At 41.3% G+C, this 20838-nt stretch overlaps 1 protein-coding gene across 5 annotated transcripts in view; it reads right to left on the reverse strand.

Annotated features, from left to right (window-relative positions):
* The window catches only part of LOC111865355 (tubulin alpha-1C chain), a 55891-nt gene that overhangs the window by 24464 nt on the left and 10589 nt on the right, over positions 1-20838 (reverse strand). The window contains exons 1-2 of one of the 5 annotated variants that reach the window (XM_023853301.2): positions 8372-8459; positions 3463-3529 (exon numbers count right to left, since the gene is read on the reverse strand). The exons of 1 other annotated variant lie outside the window; for it this stretch is intronic. In XM_023853301.2, coding sequence (XP_023709069.1) covers positions 3463-3504 — 42 coding nt within the window. In that variant the 5' untranslated portion in view covers positions 3505-3529; positions 8372-8459. Of the gene's footprint in view, positions 1-642; positions 792-3420; positions 3530-8371; positions 8460-16727; positions 16881-20838 lie in introns of those variants that run through there. 3 more of the 5 variants (XM_023853304.2, XM_023853302.2, XM_023853305.2) reach the window with 3 other exon arrangements.

Genomic DNA, 20838 nt, shown 5'->3' on the forward strand with positions numbered 1-20838 from the left:
CCTTCTTACACTCATTGTGTTTACCATTCCAACTTCATCACATACAGCGTTTCTTCATAGAGAATTACAGTTTCTGATTAATATATTTGGCAGTTTATCCAAGGAATAAACTGCTGAAGAACCTTTGGGTACCATAAAATGCTGGGAAGTTCTTGAGTGGCTGTACAATTGGCCGTTTCTCAAGAAGGGCTCAGCTCCGTGAGTGAGTGAGAGAACTTCAGCAGTACTCTGGCCAAACTTGGTGTAGCGCACAACTACTGATCTCAAAACATGTCTCCCCCACTCCTCTCATTATCACGACCGAGTGATATGGCATGAATGGTGGCACATTCTGTGTCTTAAAATATTAACCCACTAAAATTATGCGGGGAAAAAATATCATATTCCATTTAAATAAAAGTGATGTTTTGCAAGTCACTATTTGATTTTAGAATCACAGTGGTTTTATAAATATGACAAACCTCTATATTCTAAAACAAGAAACAGTTCCTTAAATTCATACTGTGGTCTCTGGTTTGTGACACCATGTAGCAACGTCAACAAATATAAATGTTTCAGAGAAACTTGCTTCCTCCAAAACGATGGTGTCCACCAACAATACTACAGTGTCAAAACTTAGAAGAACAGAATCTGAATATTCACCGCTATGAATTCTGCATCTTAAATGCATCTGGTTTTCTTCTAGCAACAAGTGCACATAGGAGCTTTCAAAGAGCACACTCTGGACTGTAATGCTGTACAGTTCACTGACATTTCAGAGGAACATCTCGTCACCTTCAGGATTGAAAAATAAGTCAAGGAACATACAACGGAAAAAAATAGGCAGCAAGCAGTACATTCCTCTGAAACAAATAGTGGACTCCTATCAAATTACATACCATTATGTCCTGAAGATTGTACACTTCATAGCAATTGCTGTGAGAATGTCAACACTTTCCTTCAAAACATAACATAAATGAAAATGCTTCCATGCTGAAGCCAGAGGACTTCCTACAAAAATGTATAGTGCAAAAAGATGAAATACAACACAGACTGTAGCCAGTCACAGTAGCTGAGCAGTCTAAGGCATGAACTGTCTTCACTTGCTTGGGATCATGGGTTCGAATCCCACTCAGGGCATCGATGTTTGGTGCATGTATATGTTTATTCTGCGTCTTTGCAGTCCTGGGCTTAGGTAAAGGCTTTGCAATGAGCTGATCACTTGTCCAGGAAGTCCTACCATCTGTAAAATTGATCCTGCAACTGAAAGAACAGGCCAGGGTCCACAGGGGCTGTAGAGCCAGTGATAGAAAAAAAATACAGACTACAGCTGATGATGCAATATGTTTATTGAAGAAAAACTGAAATGTACAGTAAAACTGCCAACATTATGACAAACATAACCTTAAACAGAGGTAAGATACATGGCTTTTACACAGTCTTTACAGTTTTGTGTAAGCAAATACCAATAACTACACTCAGGTCAGGCAAAGATTGAACAAGAATGGTGTGGACTGGTTAACTTCCTTCTCCCGCACCCCACCTACTCTCTGTCAACACCAACAACAAACAGGACATGCAAAAGACAGGCACAGAATAAAGGTCACAATACAAGTGACAACTGGTGGGAGGGGGGGAAGTACCTACTATGCAGATGTGTGTGCGAGAAACTGTGTTCATTCTTTCTCTGACCCGACTTTAGAATATGGTACAAACACATAAAAGTAATCTGTTTCCAGATTAAACATCACCCGGAAGCTAGCGGATCCAGATACAAGAGCTGTTAACAAAATCCACAGGAACAACACAAGGAATATTAGTGTATTTTAATAGGAGCAACATATATATATAAGCCTTCTGAATTTGTGAAATTTACACTCTCATGGCAGTGAATGTTGGAATCACAGTCTTCTGGGAAGTGACAATGTGCAGACTGGTACACAGGAACAAGCTGTCTCCATCTTCAGGCATAAGATGCATGCAGAGCAGGCTCCTCTGAAATGATCGTACCTGTCTACTAAACTGTAAGGTCTCACATCCCGGGAGACTGATCTTTCTGAATTTAATTTTACAAAGGTGAAGTCACCCCTGGGTTTAATTAAGTACTGCACCATGCAGATGTGATGGGGAGTGGAGGTATAGCTCAACCATTCATGATCTTGGTACTAGATGCAGCTTCACACTCTGGTCACTTTACCCCTGGGAAAAGAGTCCCCTGTAATCACTGGATAGGAGGCTGAGGAGAACTAGTCACAATGCTGTGGAGTAGAGAAAAATCTGTTGTCCCTGCTAGGAACTGAACCCTGGCTGTCCAGACCATAGCCTGTCACTAAACTGACTCAGCTATCCTGGCTTCCCACATAAATTTATATAAAATGTAAATTTTTATTTTATAATAAAAATAAATAAGAATGCCCAGTTTCAAACACAGAGTATATAATGCTTCCACACCAATACAAGCTTCCATGATGGTAGAAAGATTATTTAACTTAAAAAAAAACTCAAGTTAACTATACCAACCAAGCGACCGCCGCTTGTTGGCAAAGTTTAGTGCCAACTTTTGCTGATAGAGGGTGTTGCATGGTCAGTGCAATGAATTCCCATGGCCATTAATTTCGGTTTTCTAGACCAGAGCCGCTATTTCCTTGAAATAGCTCCTCAATTATCATCACGAGGCTGAGTCCACCCCGTTCCTGACCCACTACTTGTCAGAAAAAATCTGGTAGCTCTGGGAATCGAACCCAGACCTCTGGATCTGTAGCCAGGAATACTGACCACTAGCCCACAGAGAATGAAAAATTTTAAAGTATTTTTTAACATATGTTTCCTTAGTAGTATCCTTAATCTGGAAGTGTAGAGAATGTGTTATTAAAACTTCGACAGGCTACAATAACGTTAAGTTTCAGAATGTGGCCCGTATAAATGAAATTATATTTGCCCCATTCTGAACATTCAGTACATGCTTCATGTGCAAGTCACAAAAGCTTTCAAAATAAAAATCATATAATAGTGTTTTATTCTTCCAACAGATTACAAAAGTAACAAAAATAATACTAAGCAATACTGAGTGCAATGCTGATAGCTATTGCTGAAATTAGCTTGTATCAGACAATTACCTCCTGTGGTAATGAACCACCAAATTACTTCAGAAGCCAACAGTTATTTGGCCGGTCAAGAAATTCCCTACCTTTCATGGAAAACAAAGGTTCATTACCATGTTCACAAGATCTCATAACTGCATGCACCCAAGCAAGGGTTAATGTTATGTCCCAAGTCTGATCCCAGATTAATAACCTGTTTATTGTATATTAGAATACAAAATTTTATAATTCAAAACACCTGATGACTGCATCAACATGCCTTTTCCTTTCCTGATAGCTTTCAGGTTTCATTAACGAGGACACATAATTCCGCGCCCTCCATCAACAGAGAGAGTCTCACCAGTAATAAAGGATGCATCATCCGATGCTAGAAATGCAATACCTTTTGCCACTTCTTGCACAGTTCCAGCACGTCCCAATGCATGTGTAGTTTTGCATCGATCCAGGAACTGAAATATGAAAAAATTAATCTTTAAAAGAAGATTCACATTTTCTTGGATGTGATACACTGTAGTTTGGTAGATATTTCATGACATCACATCCAAACAGACAGCATCTTCTTTGCCACCTGTGAACATCTTGAAGGTCACACAATTATTTCAACTTCACTTCTCGTAGTTGGTTATAAACAAAACACTGTCAGTATTGAGACTGAATGACAGGATGATTGATACATTGTGAACTAAAAGGGATTTGGAAGGAAGTAGTCATGGTCTAATCAAGGCTCTATCTTGGTATTTGTCTCAAGGCACTGAGGTGTCCCATGAAAAACCTCAGCCAGGACAGGCAATATCTCAGCTGAGATTCAAACAGAGCACCCGTCCCACCCCGAATACCAGCCCATAGTTTTACTGCTAGACGGACCCATTCATTAAAGTCCCATTTTAGAAGGTGGTTCAAATATGACCGGGACCGATTTTTTTTTTAAACGAAAATTGCCAAACACTTACTTGCACATGTCAGTCTTCAACGTACTCCCCTCCGGAGTCAACAAATTTTTTCGAACGTTCTGGAAGCATCCTGATGCCCTTTTCAAAAAAGTTTTGTGGTTGGCGGCGTATCCACTCCCGAACAGTCTGGATGACGGCGTCGTTGTCCACAAACTGCATGCCTTGCAAGTCTGATTTGAGCCTTCAGAACAGGTAGAAATCACTTGGTGCCAAATCGGGACTGTACGGCGGATGTGTCAGAAGGTTCCATTTCAATTTCTGGAGGGTTTCCATTGTTGTTTTGGCCGTATGGGGGCGTGCATTATCTTAAGGAAGGCTACCCGCTTTCCACCTCTCTTCCGCTTGGATCGATCTTTTCCTTCACGTCTGTTGCCAGGAGGTCAGAGTAATAAGCTGCATTGACTGTTCTGGCATCTGTCAGAAAGTCTACATGGATAACCCCCTGCCAGTCCCAGAAGAACGTTNGCACCATTTTGTTCACGTCCGTCAAAGTGCGTGGTACCCACCGTGCATTCACCTTGCGATAGTGCAGGTGGTATTTCATGATGTCTTCTACACTACCAACAGTGATGGACAGCATTGCTCCAAGTTCCTTGACAGTGATGCACCTATTCTCACGAATAAGTGCATCTGCACGATCAATGTTTGGCTTGGTGATGGATGTTCGCGGCCGATGATCATGCGGTTCATTCTGCACGTGCTCTCTGCCCTTTCTGAAGCACTTACACCACTCAAACACACGGGTCCGTGAGAGACACTCTTCCCCATACTGTTGTTGGAGTCTGTGGTGAATTTCAGCGGACGGGACGTTTTCTCCAACGAGGAATTTGATCACAATGTGTTGTTCCATGCTCCGTGGTACCTTCTGTTCACTCATCACTCTAGCAACTTCCAGACAGGACTGAACAGGTTCTAACCCTAACAGGAGGGAGGGTGGAGGTTGTGGCTTCACTCTCTCAAGGTCGCACAGCTGATGCACAGTGTGGCTTGTTTACAAAAAAAAATCAGTCCCAGTCATATTTGAACCACCTAGTATTAATCTTGTGGCATGAAGAGCCATCGCTATTCAATGACCACAAGATGAGCAGGTATACCAGAGTTGTTTGGAGGCAACGGCTCGGTAAACATGTTCCCGTGGAAATGAATAATGCAAGTGTTGGGCTGTAACAGTGGAACCGGCGTTTTCTACAGTGGTCCATGCTGAGAGGATATAAATGTGACAAGGTTTAGAGCTTAGTCAGTTGTCAGTTAAGAGTCAGGCTGTTTGCATAGAAGACTAGGAGGCTGGTGTGGATGACCAACAGCCTGGGAGCTAGTTACTTGAAAGATGAGTTCTGTACAAGAGGCTGTGAAGAGAGGACTGAGTGCGTGCAGCTGAAGAATCTCCAATGTTAAAAGCCATTGCTAGGCAACGGCTGGTGAAGACATAGCAGGCTAGAAAAGGTTTAGCAGGTGCTGTGGTGATCTGTGAATTGTAGAGTTTAGTGGTGGCTCTGTAATTACTTATACTTATGAGTCGTGAGTTTGTAAGTCAATTATCTGGTCCAAATCCCATCACACTCATACATGTGACAATACTGTGGCGTATTTATGCCATGCAGGAATCGATGAGCCACGGATATCTGTTAACACAGCTATTATGCAACAATAAGGAAAGCAGTGTTTTCTCTGTGCCGTGCTGAGTCGAGCCGAATCAAGCCTGGTTGCTATGCAGTGTTGCAATAAACATCTCTTGGCAGTGTTGCCTAGCAATGCCTCTCTAAACATGGTGATTACACAACAGAGGGCAAGCTGCGTGTTCCATTTGTCCGAGCGAGGCTTTATAGGAGGAACTGGAATTCATAAGAAGTCAGCTGGAGTCACTTCTCAGAGTGAGTTACGTGTTACAAGAGAAGCACGCTTATGGAATACAGAAGAATACAGGAGGTCACCCTGTGAGGATTTCAAGTGTGATTTAGAAGACTTTGTGTGTGCTGTGGTGCAGAGATATCTGGAGTGATATGAAGTACTAGTTCCTGTGTTTTAATTGCATTACCAGGAGAGGACTAGAGTATGTGCACGTAACAGTGGGTTATGTAGTGTGTATATCAGCGATAGCGCTGTAATTTGAGTGTAATTAAAAGAATGTGTAACCAAGCTGCTAATAAATCCAATCATCCAAACTAGAACCCATCATTTCGTCATGAGTACCTCCCTACACGTGACAACATTTATTGGTTATTCACTGAACCAATCTAAGGGCACATGTGCAGGGTCCAGCTTGACTTGAAATAGCATTCTTTCAATACTAATACTGCTTCCCAGAAGTCAAGACCTGGCCATCAGACCCCACACACAGTACTGGAGGGTTTAAAATACCCTATTTCTGCCTGATAAATAACAATAATTAGAAAACCTACAGGCTATTTCATCCCAAGTTTTGAGAAATATTCATACAGAGACTCAAGGTTCTCACAGAGACTATGAAGCTTGCTGCTTTCTTGGATGCGATGCCACGTTGTGTAGATTTAATAATGTTATCAGTAGCTTGGACCATATTGTGTTGAGAGACCGGATGATAGCGTATAATGAATTTAAAAGGCTGTAGAAAGTAGACATGGTCTAACTTGATGAATAATTCATCATTTGCCTACAGGGAGTGAGAAAAGCCAAGAAAAACCTGAGTAATCTGATTATTTCCAGCAGCAGGTCCCTCTGAAATATTGACAATGATGTACCAGACTACACGGTGTCACCTCCCTTTATAATCACATACAGTTGAACATCTCATTTTGGAATGTAATGGGCACAGTTTTCAATGCATTTGCTTCAAGAGTCCACAAGATCTGATATCTGAAGAGAATCTTTTGGTTTGGACTTAAATTCTTCTTGTTCCTGTTCATTCCCAGATATGCTGATCAATCTGCCCCTTAAACAAACGTCTAATAATCCTCCCTCCTCCGTGAATCTTTTGACTCATTCATATATTCTTAAGTACAGACTCTGCCTACTTTAATTTAGGAGTCATAAACTCAAAGTTTCACACCTTCACCATGTCACAACTGTTGATAAACAATAATTTGTACCTACCTGACAGGAATGTTAATAAGTTATCGTCAATACAAATTTTGTAATACTAACTTTCATCTTACACTCTACAAAAACAAAAGTTTACTAACAAAAGTTGAATGTTTTTTGAATATCTGTTACCTAGAAATGCAAGTTTGTGATGGCTGACAACAGCAAGGCCTTCTTCATACGAAATTTTGGGGAGTAATAAATTGGTAAAAAAGTAGAATGGAGGGAGAAATGCATATAGACACCTTAGCGGCTGTGAACACAAAAAATTTATTGTAAACTGATACTAAAATCCCAGATTTCACATGCCTAAAAAACATCAAGAAATCACAAAGCTCATCTACGCTACGTAACAATTGGCACCCTACACATCCCCACCCCCCAATTCAAATATTTAAAAATTAGAAAAATAAGAATTCTCTCTTTATCTTATTAAACTACCAGATTTTAACTTTAGCACACATTATTTGAGACATAAAGCTATACAAAAACTTAAAAATTAAAATTTACATTATAACGTTATTGATAAAATGGATCCAATTTGATAATTCAGTAATGACATATGAATTAAAAAATCGCCTGATGATAATCTTTATAGATCAAAATGTAGTGAGGCAAAAATAAAATAATATTAAATATTTTAACATTGGTTTATAATCAATTGTGTTGGTGGTCCCTAAATATACCTTCAATACATGATCTTGTAAGTCTACTTTTTTCTGAAGAACGGGAAAGGCCAATAAAAGTTCCAGGCAGTTGTAACCTAGGCACTCCAGGGAAGTGCTCCACGTGTAGACGAGAGAGAGAGCAGGGCCACATGTAGACATGTGAAAGATGAGAGATTTGGAGGGAGGAGATTTTGAACAAGAAGTTTAGGAATATCACTGCAGAAACAGATATTTTGAGGGTAGTAGGATGCAAGAATAAAGATCATTGATTGAAAATACGAATATGTATTATTAAATATAAAGGGAAATTGTAGAGGATGGTAAGACTGCGTGAGGCTGAAGAAGAAATACATTTAGACGACCATTAATCAGCAAGGTTATGTATAATTAAGATGTATGAATGATGTGTTTATAGGAACAGTTATCTAAGCAGGATGCTGAGGCATCACAGTGCAGGGAGTCTTAACTCCTGCACTGTGAGCTGTGAACAGTAACAGACTCAATCAAGTAGTCACTGTGTGCTCTGTACAGCCGACATGCTCTGCCATGCTTCTGCTTCCAGTATGGGCACATGATTTCTGTGCAACAATAGGGAACATATAATCCCACAGCTCACCTGTTGATAGTCCTCTTCACCCATGCCTCCTCGTTTGTGAAGCTCGGTAACAATCACGCCAGGATTAATGGCATTCACTCGCACACCCTTGCCTGCCAGTTCCAGTGCAACTGTGCGGGTGAACTGGTCCACAGCCGCCTTACTCATATTGTAAGCAAGAACACCGGGGAACTGAAGACAAAAGAATGAAAGGTCATGTAAAAGAGTTCAAATTTTAAAAGGGGGCCCAAATTATCATAACATTTATTTAAAGTTCTGTTAACCATCCACCATGCAACAATATCCATAGCTAAAATTAAATCCTTTTAAAATTCGCCACTCCACTACATGTTTTGGCCTTCATGGCCATCAGAAGGTGCACTGACCTCATTCAAAAACACTGTAAATATGAAAATACCTATCACAGTAGCATGGGAAGCATACCAGTTCCCCCCAAATTTGAACCATTGCCTAGATATGTAGACCCACTGCCAAGTAACAGCTGTGTAAATAGGCGACAATATAACAGCCGTTGCTAGGGAACAGCTCTGTGGGCATATAACTTCCCTGGCAATGAGAGCACATGAAATAATCAAAGAGACATTTACTGTGCAGTCCATGCCAGGGCTATATAACAAGGACTAGAAGTCCAGTGACAGTTGAGAGTTACAACTGTTAGAAGTGAGAAGCTGGTAGCTGAGGCCTGGAACAGTTTGGGAACCCAGAAAAAGGGAAACATCCATCATTGGAAGCCGCTACCAAGTAATGGTTAGTGAAGGATGAGAAGGCTTTATGTGTGCTGATCTTCTGAGCATATAACTCAGTGAGACTGTCATAGTTATTTGTAGTTACAAGCATAAGTGTTCAATAAATCTGATTACCAATCCAAACCCTGTCTCTAGTCATACTAAATCACATGACCATATTATATAATTCTTTTTTCAGGGGTCCACATAGAGCACCGTGCAAGTATGTTAATTAATAAAACTGTGCAATGGGTTCAAAATAAAAGAAGTTAAATGCAATAGTAAAAAAGAAGGCCTGGGCTTGATACACAAAGGCGTTAGCCAGTGAACACTTGCTTATCACTCCAGAGTGTCAGACTCAACAATTGTGAACATTAAAAACTGGTTTCTAATTCTGAAGGCCGTTACTATCCCAGTCTCGCGGCCTCTGTAGTCTAGGGGTAACGTTCCCACATCATGACTCAAGGTACGTGGATTCAAACCCAGCGGAGGTCATGGAATTTTTAAGGGCGGAAAAATTCAGGGAACAAGTCCTCCGGGAGGGACTTTAAGCCATGTGTCCTGCATCATAGATTTACGGCACGTAAAAGATCCTCATGTCCCTAGGAGACTCTGAGCAAAATTAGGCAAAGTTTCCTGCCCAAGTAGTTTCCAATTCCTCCGGTAGATGGGGAAGTATCGAGGACCACCGCCAGAGAGGGCCGACCTCGCTGGCAGAACGGGGCTGATAGCGAGCACCAGTACTGGAAGGGCATGGCGACTGGTAGATTAATTAAAGGAAGACACACAATAGATTAACAACTAGTCGCAGTGCATGGGGAAACCCACCCCCTCCAAAATAATAATAATAATAATAATAATAATAATCCCAGTCTTGAAATTATTTAACAACTGACATAAAATGAATAATGGACTAGGCAAGCCATCACTTGAATAGGGGACTGAATCATATGCATCAGCACCAACTTTTAGGAAACTGGGTTTGAAGTTAGTGACAGAGCACATTCCAACATCTGACACTTGCGTGTTAAGGTGACCCTATGGAAGTACTGAAGACAGTGCAACACAATAAGGAGAATCAGAGAAGTGCATTATGCCATTTATAGCCCAGAAGCAGAGACAGAACACTTCAATGCTGAGGCAACGAAGAGGCAACTAATACAGGTTTCACTGTAACATGAGCAGTAAGAAGAATACAAATTTTCATCAAGATCCTGTGAGGCAAAGTGACGTACTCAAAGGCTACTTACTGATCGTAGTCCTGCAACGCTTGATACGTTCACAATGTTTCCTTTTGTCTTGATGAGGTGGGGAACGGCAAGTTGTGTCAAAACAAACAGTGATCGCACATTTGTGTTCATCTGTTTGTCATAATCTTCCACTTTAGCTGTCTCAATACTTCCAGGAATTTGGATTCCAGCTGAATTGACCTGTAAAGCATTAATAATTTTAGGTGGGTAGGAGGTCCGATGAATGACTATATTAAGGTTTTTATTCAGCAATGATGACACATGGTAGCATAGTTGGTTGAGGCACCATGCTACAAGTCAGAAGGTCGTGGGATTGAATCCTGATGAGGTGGATTTTTTCAATTTACATAATCCCTCCAGCCGCACTATGGCCCTGGGGTCGACTCAGCCTCTAACAGAAATGAGAACCAGGAATATTCCTGGGGGTAAAGGGTGGCTGGGGCGTAAGGCTGACAACCTCACCACCATCTGTGTGCCGATTGTCTAGAAAATGTTGGAGCCTCAACATCTCACGATCCTATGGGCCTCCACGGCCTGTTACAGGGATAGCTTTACCTTACCTTTAATGATGACACTTGTACAGATTGTGCAACACTGAATCAATTTACTGCATGTATCACTGTGATGCAATCTTTTGTTTGTTCCTTAAAAAACACAAATGATGAACTGTTAGAACAGAGAAACTTTTAGTGAAATTGGGGAAAAAAATTCTACTAACATTCATAAAATGTCATGGCATGTTTATGGAGAATAACCACCACAAGAGGAGAGGTTTCTGTGTGACTTCAGTGATCTCAAGCTCGTAGGGAACATGTGACAGATGATGAAAGATCCAACCATCTGAAAACTTTAAGCAGCAAAAATACTGTAAAGTGCAGGAGAGCCCCAGCTTATGTGAAGATCACTTTCTGATGATGGCGCATAAACCCGAAATAGCATAGAGCCAGAATTACCCTTGAAAAACTCTTAAACTGCACATACAGCATATGCTTTTGTTTTTATGCTGTAATACGTATTTATACAATAAAGAGTACATAAATAATTTCATGGAGCTGAGCTCTTCACGAGATGCCACCAGCTGTGAAGCAACTCAAGAACTTCTCAACATTTTATGGAACTCAAAGGTCCATTACCTTGTCCAGAAGAACCCTCCACTGGTCCCTATCCTGAGTCAGATCAATCCAATCAATACCATTCTATCCTATTTCTCTAAAATACATTTTAGTATTTTCCACCTAACAATGTCTTGGTCTTCCTAGTGGTCCCTTTCCTTCTCACTTTCCCACCAATGTCCTATACACATTCCTCTTCCCCCACTCTTGTTACATGCCATGCCCATCTCATTCACCTTGGCTTTATCATTCTAATTATACTTGGAGAAGAGTGCAAGTTATGAAGCTCCTCATTATGCAGTTTTCTGCAACTTCCTGCCACTTCATCTCTCTTCGGTCCAATATTCTCCTCAGCGCCCTATTCTCAAATACCCTCAGTCTGTGTTCCTCCCTTTATGTAATAAAGAGTACATATACAAGTGAGGGGTGAGGGGGTTTGAGTATGCCAAGGACCCTGAGAGCTATACCAGCGATAGCGTAGCTACTGGCATGGCCTCCCTTGCTGGACAGGTCAAAGGGTAGGCATCAGATGAAGAGAGACACCGAAAACCAAAAACTGATGCCGGAAGAAGCGACTTGAAGCACAGGGCAAATGATGCTCGAGATGGTTCAAGTTTGTATAGCAACAGGCGTGACCAGAGCGGTTTGAATGGCTGTTGTACTGCGATGTGGAAAGCAAATGGAAAAACTATAACATTATCACTTTTCCTGGATAGTCTCTTTCCAAAAACAGAAGATCGCATTAAGTGGAGGAACTGTTTTGGAAGAGACTGTGGACCTGTTGTCTGACAGATTACTGATGAATGAATGAATACAAGTGAAATGTACAATAATTTTATTTTTAACTGCATAAAAATAGAGAGAGATAGAATGGAAGAATAGAAGAGGAAATCATAAATATGAACACTCTCCACTTATCCCAGAAATTCTGAAGACTAGACTTCCTCCTCTGCTAACACACTATTTGCAAAGGTGGTGGGGGGAATAAAAATGTATTTTTCTTATGTTATTTATTGATTTATCTTCTTGGCAAGTGTCTATGGTTGAATTCATGTTAAGTTAAATGCATGCATGAGGGTTTACTCAACAGGATCATTTTGTAGGAGGATTTATAAACAGAACAATTCAAACTGGGATGAATTCTTCTCCTGTAATAAATAATCATTAAATTCACTTGGAACTGCTCATTGTAAGCTGATTGTACCTGCCTCAGGTGATTATGATGATGCAGAATTTGGTGGAATGAAGATTGGCAGTGGAAACCAAAGTGCCCGGAGAAAACCTACCCCAGCGCCATTTTGTCCACCACAAATCCCACTTGACCAGAACCGGGTTTGAACCCAGGCCACTGTAGTGGGAAGCCAGTGACTAGTTAGTTAGTTAGTTATTAGAGAGGGTGGGTTTCCCCATGCACTTAGACCTGTAGTGGTCCATTGTGCTTCCCTCTATGATTTCTACCAGTCTCTATATCCTACCGGTATTGGTGCTTACCATCAGTCCCGCCCAGCTAGCGAGACCGGCTCTACTGGCTGAGAGGTATCTATAATGCTTCCCCCATCTACCGGAGGTATTAGTGACTGCTGTTGGGCGGGAAACGTCCGCAATTTTGGCTCAGTGACCTCCTTTGGAGGTATGAGGTTCTTTTACGTGCCGTAAAGCTACGACACGGGACACACAGCTTAAAGTCCCTCCCGGAGGACTTGCTCCCTGAATTTTTCCGCCCTTAAAAATTCGACGACCTCCGCCGGGTATTTGAACCCGCGTACTACGAGTAATGAGGTGGGAACGTTACTTCTAGACTATGGAGGCCGCTAAGCCAGTGAGTAACCACTTGAGCTATGGCGCGGCCTAAACTGTAAGCTGATACTTATCCCTTCGCAGTTATCGCCCCCCCCCCCCGGCCCCATAAAGGCAAAACTGTCCCTGTACTTAACTAAGCACTATACCAAGTACCAAGAAGATTCAGGAGTGGATGTATAGATCAACATATTCTTAACCTCAGTACTAGCTGGGGGTGAGTGTTCAGCTTCACACCTTGGCCACTTTACCCCAGGGAAAGGGCCCCCGTACCCACTGTATAGAATGCTTGGTGGGTCCCGGAACCAGTCCGGATGACATGGAAAGGAGAAAAATCTTGCCCCTACCAGGACTTCAATTCTGACCTCTCAGCCATCGAGCCCACGGCCAGTTATTACACTGACTGCGCTATCTCGTCTCACATCATGCACGCTACAATATAAATGTATATAAAGTATTTACTATATGTTTCAGTTGTAATGTAACAGAGCAAGGCTGGCCAACTTTAATGCTCTGTGGGGTTGCATTGTACTGTAAGTACCTATAAGTGGTTCACATTATATATATATATATATTTCTTTCCAACATACAGATACAAAAGGGGGTATGTGGTAGCATAGTTGGTTGAGGCACTATGCTACAAACTGGAAGGTCACAGGTTCTGATGAGTTTATTGGATTTTTCAATTGACCTAATCCTTCCAGCCTCACTATGACGCAGGAGTCGATTCAGCCCCTAACAGAAATGAGAATCAGGAATCTTCTTAGGGGTAAAGGGCGGCCGGCACATAAGGCTGACCTCACAGTCATTCTTGAGCTGACTGTCTAGAAAATGTGGGAGCCTCAACATGTCACAACCTTACGGGCCTTCACGGCCTCTTACAGGGATAGCTTTACCTACTGTACCTTTATATAAGCGGCCTCCGTAGTCTAGAGGTAACGTTCCCACCTCATNCCAGGGGTCAACTCAGCCCCTAACAGAAATGAGAATCAGGAATCTTCTTGGGCGTAAAGGGCGGCCGGCACGTAAGGCTGACCTCACAGCCATCCTTGAGCTGTCTGTCTAGAAAATGTGGGAGCCTCNCAATACAGGTCTAAGTGCATGGGGAAACCCACCCTCTCCAAATAGCTAACTAACTACCTTTATATAGATACAAATATTTGCCCTCCACCCATCATATCTACGAAGGACAAGCACATATATAAGGACTGAACTCATAAAGTTAAATCTGAAATGTTGGTATATATCTATCAGACTACACCAAAGATGGTAACTTTAAACTTCATTAATATTTTAAATGTATACAGATATTATAAATATGATTGATAATATGTGGAAAGTATTCTACAGGAATGGAACATCTGATAAAAAACTTCCTTGGTTATAATGCTTAAGGTGATCTGTAGCAGCTAAAAATAACATTGTCTAAATAAACTCACCAAAACATCAAGTTGACCATAGCGTTCAACAACTTCTTTCATGGTACGTTCGCAGTCTGCCACGACACACACATCTCCCAGTATGTTCATAATCTAAGACCAGAAAGAAATGACAAAATACACAAAAGATGGAATACCAATATATGTTAAACATTTAAGTACTATTTTCAAAATGTAACATTCATCAATAGGCAAACTGTGGATATGATATGTATTATCTTCTTGCATGTAATGCTATGTACTCCAGTAAACGTCTGCTGAAGTTTCAGAGATACTGCATCCATCTTCAGGGTGAATGAGTAAGTGAAGAAAGTTAAGCTTGCTGTTTGTTTTCTCTTTGGTTTCTTGTTTACCTTACTCTTATACCATGAAGTTGGAGGGGTCATATGTTGCTCCAAAACTTCAGTGGGCTTCTATCAGACTACAAGGTCTTACATTCCAGAAGACAGTACTCTTTGTGGTCACTACGGCAACAACCTCAAATCTAATAAACTGTGGATAATTACCTTTTCGTCTGGCAATCCAGAGTCGATACATTGCTTCATTATCTTCTGCAAGTTCTCTCTGTTCCGACCACATATGGCAAGGCGACATCCAAGAGATGCAAAATGAAGAGCTGCCCCTGCGCCTATACCCGAGCTTGCGCCTACATGCAACAGCGATTCCATGAATTCTGCTCTCACATATCACCTGATTATTTATTTATTTATTGTCTATTTTAAGATACTGTCAGAAACTCTCGTTCCACTGCATCAAATGGTACAATGAACAATGAATTAGAAAGCAGGTGGAAGAAAAGTAGGCACTGACATTTGCCTGGAGGAACGAAGGAAAATCAAGGAACACTTCACTAATGATAGTGTCACGGCCAAGAGTCAAACCTGACATGTCCTAATACAAAGCAGAGCCAACTTGCTCATTACATATGACTTCAATAACTATACTGAGCAACCTCAACAAACACAATCAAGTCACTGATAACACAACTAACAAAAGCCTTTGTAATTTTTCTGCACTTTCATAAGCAGAGGTTAGGCTCCATAACCAGTGATGCTAAGCTGAAAATCGTTCCAGTGAACCTCATGTATTGTCAATACAAATGCAGGAGCTAGACCAGTTCCTTCCTCACCATATATCAACCCATTCCACAGGCATCATAATGAAATGGCCTTTAATATACTCAAATTTGTGTTAAATAGTTTACAGTGAATGAACCCTACAAAGGATCTCCCACCAGGGTTTCCACTTTATTATCCTGCTATAAATCATGAGGCAGGATGCAATATTCTTCCTTCCCTGTCACTGTTTCTTCTAACTAGAATTGTTACAATCATTTATATACACAAATGTATATAAATATATAACATTTCATAACGGTCAAGTTTCCTAAAGTTGTAAATTCAATTTCTGCCAACTGGATAAAGTATTTTAATCTCCATGTAATAAATATTTACATGAGTAAACTTAAAAGTATGTAATCAAAGGCCTTTTTATTTTTTATTTGCAAGTGTTGCAGGTCCTACATTGGTTTAATAACTCATTGAAATTTAATCTAAGTATTCATTCACAAAATAATTCTATGAATCTTCTTTTCTATTTACAGATATTGAAGACATTGCAATCCGTGTGGGCGCTATAAGGTCAGGACAGATTATGTATTTTCATATTTTGTATTATTATCCTTATTTAATCTCACTTATGACTTGCTATAACAATTTTCCTTGCATGTGTGGAATCATGTAATACTGTCTCCTACCATGTGTCTTATGTGCATTTTTTCGTTTATATGGCAAACAGCCGTCCACTTAGATTCATATTACAAGCACAAAAACTGAATAGAAAGCTTTGCTTTCTGTGTAAATTACCGTATAATGAACAACATAATAAGTAGTGTTTGATTACTTTTAATTAATATATTACCTTACTACACAATTCATGCTCTATTCTATTTGACTGACTTCGTATACCTGTTGCGTTTTTTTCTTAAAGATATTGACAGTAACAATACATTTCCTCCAACCTTTCAACTTTACCTGTTATTAATACGACTTTATTTGATAAACCAGACATAGTGTAATGGTTCAAAATAAATTCCAAACGTTATATAATGTCCATTACACCGATATGATAAAAAATGCCCCAATTTAAATTTGCCTGCCGGCATACCTCGCACTCGCCTACGTGGAATACAGCGTTTCAGACCTGCTTATAATGATCCGTGTTACGTACCACGGATCACCAGTTAAAAAAAAAAAAGAGTTCAAACCGTAGTTTAGCGCATGCGTACAATGAATTCCTAACCGCTTGGCAACTAGTAGATTCAACGTTCTTTCTTTGTTTCTCTTCGCGACAATTTCAAATTTCCGTTTTTATTCTTTTTTTTTGTGCGACTGGCTATGAGCTGGACGATCGAGGGTTCGGAGTTCGAGTTCCGGTAGGGTACGGAATTTTCACTTTTCCATGTCACCCAGATCGGCTCTGGGACCCACCTAGCCACCTATCCACCTATCCTATGAGTTCCGGGGATCTTTCTCAGAGGATAAAGTGGCCGGGACGTGAAGCTGACCAATCACCTCCAACTAGCACCGAGGTCAAGAAAACGTGGGTCCATATATCCACTTCCCCATTATTTAAATTTCCGAAAATTTCGTGCTTCTCAGGCATTTTTTAATTTTTATGAACTTAATACATTTTTCGAAAACAAAAAATCCACACTCAGACACATGAAATGTATTATAGTCAGGGCAACACCGGTAGGTATCAGACCGCATTAAATTGCCCTAAGTTAGAAGTATCCACAGCTGCACACTGTTGGACGCGCATGCACTAGGTTTAGTGTTTCTAGAGTGTTTCTCAACCGCCGGGTTGCGGCCCAATACTGGGCCCTCTTCTTATAGAAAAAATAGGTTGGGAACCATTGGTTTATGACACACTTCCTTCGATATAAACAACAGCTCTGTAATATCGTCATATTTTTTACTGCTGTTTAGCGTCATCATGATCAGAGAACCCACTGAGAGAAATGCGTTCTCTAAAATTGCACACAACGAAGTTACTGATCCTTGTACTGAAGTAATTTTGAAATCTTGAGGAAACTTAACTATTGACATCAGCAGTTGGCACCTAGTTCCGATAGTGTCTGTGGAAACTTTCAGAAGTATAATCAATGTAAGATTTGAGGTCCTCACACCGGTGGTTATGAAAAGCAACTAACCTACGTTTCGGAGGAACGTATCGCCACCATCTTCAGAGTCGAAACCAAGCAAGAAACCAGCATGAAGCTGGTAGCAAACCGAGCCACTACGCTTAAATTATAGGGCATCATAAAACGAAGTCTTCAGGAAGACATTCAAGTTCTTAGTACGAGGGTAGGAGAAAACAGTTTAGGATTTTACATGCCAAGGATCTTCATCACTGGACACCTGCTATTGTTAGAACAGTGAACTGCAGGATGTTAGCATGAGCTGGAGGTGTTGTTACGATTGGGAAGACACGGAATGAACATAGAATATTTTTATATGAAAACGTCTTGGAAAAAAGAGTTGTATCGCAGAAAATGGAACTCTTCAATACCACCGCTGTTAGAACCTCAAATCCTGCACTCGGAAAAGGCTCAATTGGAGGACGGCAGAGATGGAAAAATAAACGCGAGATGAATTTTACGGAACGATGATTATGTGTAAGAAAAATAAAGTAAAGGGAGTGAAGGTATAGTTCCACACATTCCTAACCTCGCGCTAGATGATGAGCGCCCAGGTTCATTTCTTCTGCTATAATAATCTCGTACCCATGAGACAGGAGACTGCATGGATCCCAAAACCGATACGGACGATGTAGAGAACAGTAAAAACTTCCTCTGCCGGGGGGTGGGGGGTAGCTGAGCCTGATTCTTCGGTCGCCTAGTACGTATCCTAGTCACTATACTGACTGAGCTATCTTTGATCAGAAATTAATCATGAATTGAAACAGAGCAAAAGGCGTAATTTGTATAAAGTCTGAAGTAGAAATATCCACTGATGATTTATTGAATAATACTGAATACCGAAACAAAGAATCTGAAAGCCGTAATAACTACACTTCATTCGGAATATCCACGGAGTATGTACACAAAACAGCGCATTCGCTTCATGTTGGCACATGGATGGAGGGACCTACACTACGGGCTGTACGCACGATGTCTGCATACATCACTGAACACTGTGGGATGGTCAGTGCATTGTGAACTATGCTTTCCAGCCCTTCTTGCTACTCACCTCTCCTGCGTTTACAGCCAATCTTTAGACAGCCCGAATTATGCATAAATGCTTCGTGCTAATGAAACAAGGTCAATATAAACGTCATATCGATTCTACTTTGCGTGCTGGATGGGTTATTAACAGCAAATGGCTGACGTCACCAACACATTGTAATATGTTACAGACTTGGTCTTCACTATAAAGTACACAGGTAAAGCCATCCCTGTAACAAGACATGGAGGCCCATAGGGTTGTGAGGTGTAGAGGCTCCAACATTTTGTAGACAATCGGCTCACCCATGGCGGTGAGATTAAGTAAAGCGATCCCTGTAACAAGACATGGAGGCCCATAGGGTTGTGAGGCGTAGAGGCTCCAACATTTTGGAGATAATCGACTCACAGATGGCGGTGAGGTTAAGTAAAGCGATCCCTGTAACAAGACATGGAGGCCCATACGGTTGTGAGGCGTAGAGGCTCCAGCATTCTGCAGACAATCGGCTCACAGATGGCGGTGAGGTTGACATCATTACACTCTGGCCGCACTTAACCCCAGGTTTGGATTGGTAATCGATCTATTGAACGTTTTAACACAAAACTCGTGACTACAGTTCACAAATAACTGTCACACACGGACTAGTGTTCTCAGTCTGTTAGTCTCTACTACTCGTAGCTATTGCTCGGTAGCGGCTTTCAATGGCAGAGTTTCGCTTTCTCTGGGTTCCCGAATTATCCCCGTGCCCCAGCTACCAAGCTTCTCTCAGAAACAGCTCACAACGACTGTACTGCAGCATCACTGACTGACTCACCATCCAACTCCTCACTTCACCGACTGTGAAAGTCAAAGTTACTACTTTACGTCTGACGGTTTAAAGCCAATCAGTTCGTCTTGGCGCCAAGCCCCTTGAGACTAAAGGGGCCCATACACGTAGGAGTCTGGCTCGCGAGTCCGATTCGGGTTCCAATGAGCAAAACTCGTCCGTGTGTGGGTCTCCNTCTAGAAGAGCACCGTGAATTGCCCGTTCTGTGGCAGATGCGCAGCACAGAGTATTCGAACATTACCTGAAAGTTTTCATCTGACATTCTGAAGTAGTTTTTGTAGTCTTCAGGTCTATCATTTCTAATAAAGTTCAGTAAATTTAAATGTGTAAATCTGTCTCTACTTAACAACAGGTTCTTAGCCCACATTTCCTTCCTTTTCCTCCCGAACACACCGCATTCATCTCTGCTGCAACTTGCTTCGATGAACTCATTCTGGATACTGAAATGTACGAGCAAAGCTGGGAGTCAGCGTGTGTGGTGAAATTAATCCGAGCCCGGCTCCCGAGACAAGCTCGCCGAGCCTGACTAGCAAGCCAGACTCGTACGTATATGGGCCCCTTTACGATCAGATTCTTTTTTCAAATGAACTCTTGCTGTCATAGTCTTTATGTAACGCCCTCTCTGACAAGAAGACGGGTCTGTCTCCTATGACTATGCTTGGCCTTTCTTCGAGTATACGTATCACACATATAGCGTGTTACTGATATTTTTTCCGTTTGCTTCACTGACTGCACTAACTTGTTTTGCTTATAACATCTCGGCATGGAACGAGTACAAATCATTGCTCCTCTGCTGCCGTGGAATTGCTGCGTTCGTGTCTGTTGGCGGAGCCGTTACCTAGCAACGGCTGTTGTATAGTTGCTTATTTCGCGGTCCTTGCCTAGCAATGGGTCCACATGCAACAATATTGTGTCTATTATATTTGCATTCTAGTTCTAAACCAACCACACCACACAGAACTTCACAGTTGCCCCATCTTCACTTTTTCTTCAACCGGCAACCATTTTAACAAATACCTCTAAATTTTATAAGTCAAACACATTCTTATACGAGTAGTATATAGTGTATGTGCGGATTGTCCGTTCTTAATA

This window comes from Cryptotermes secundus, unplaced genomic scaffold, assembly GCF_002891405.2.
Source record: "Cryptotermes secundus unplaced genomic scaffold, Csec_1.0 scaffold17, whole genome shotgun sequence".
Lineage (NCBI taxonomy): Eukaryota > Metazoa > Arthropoda > Insecta > Blattodea > Kalotermitidae > Cryptotermes > Cryptotermes secundus.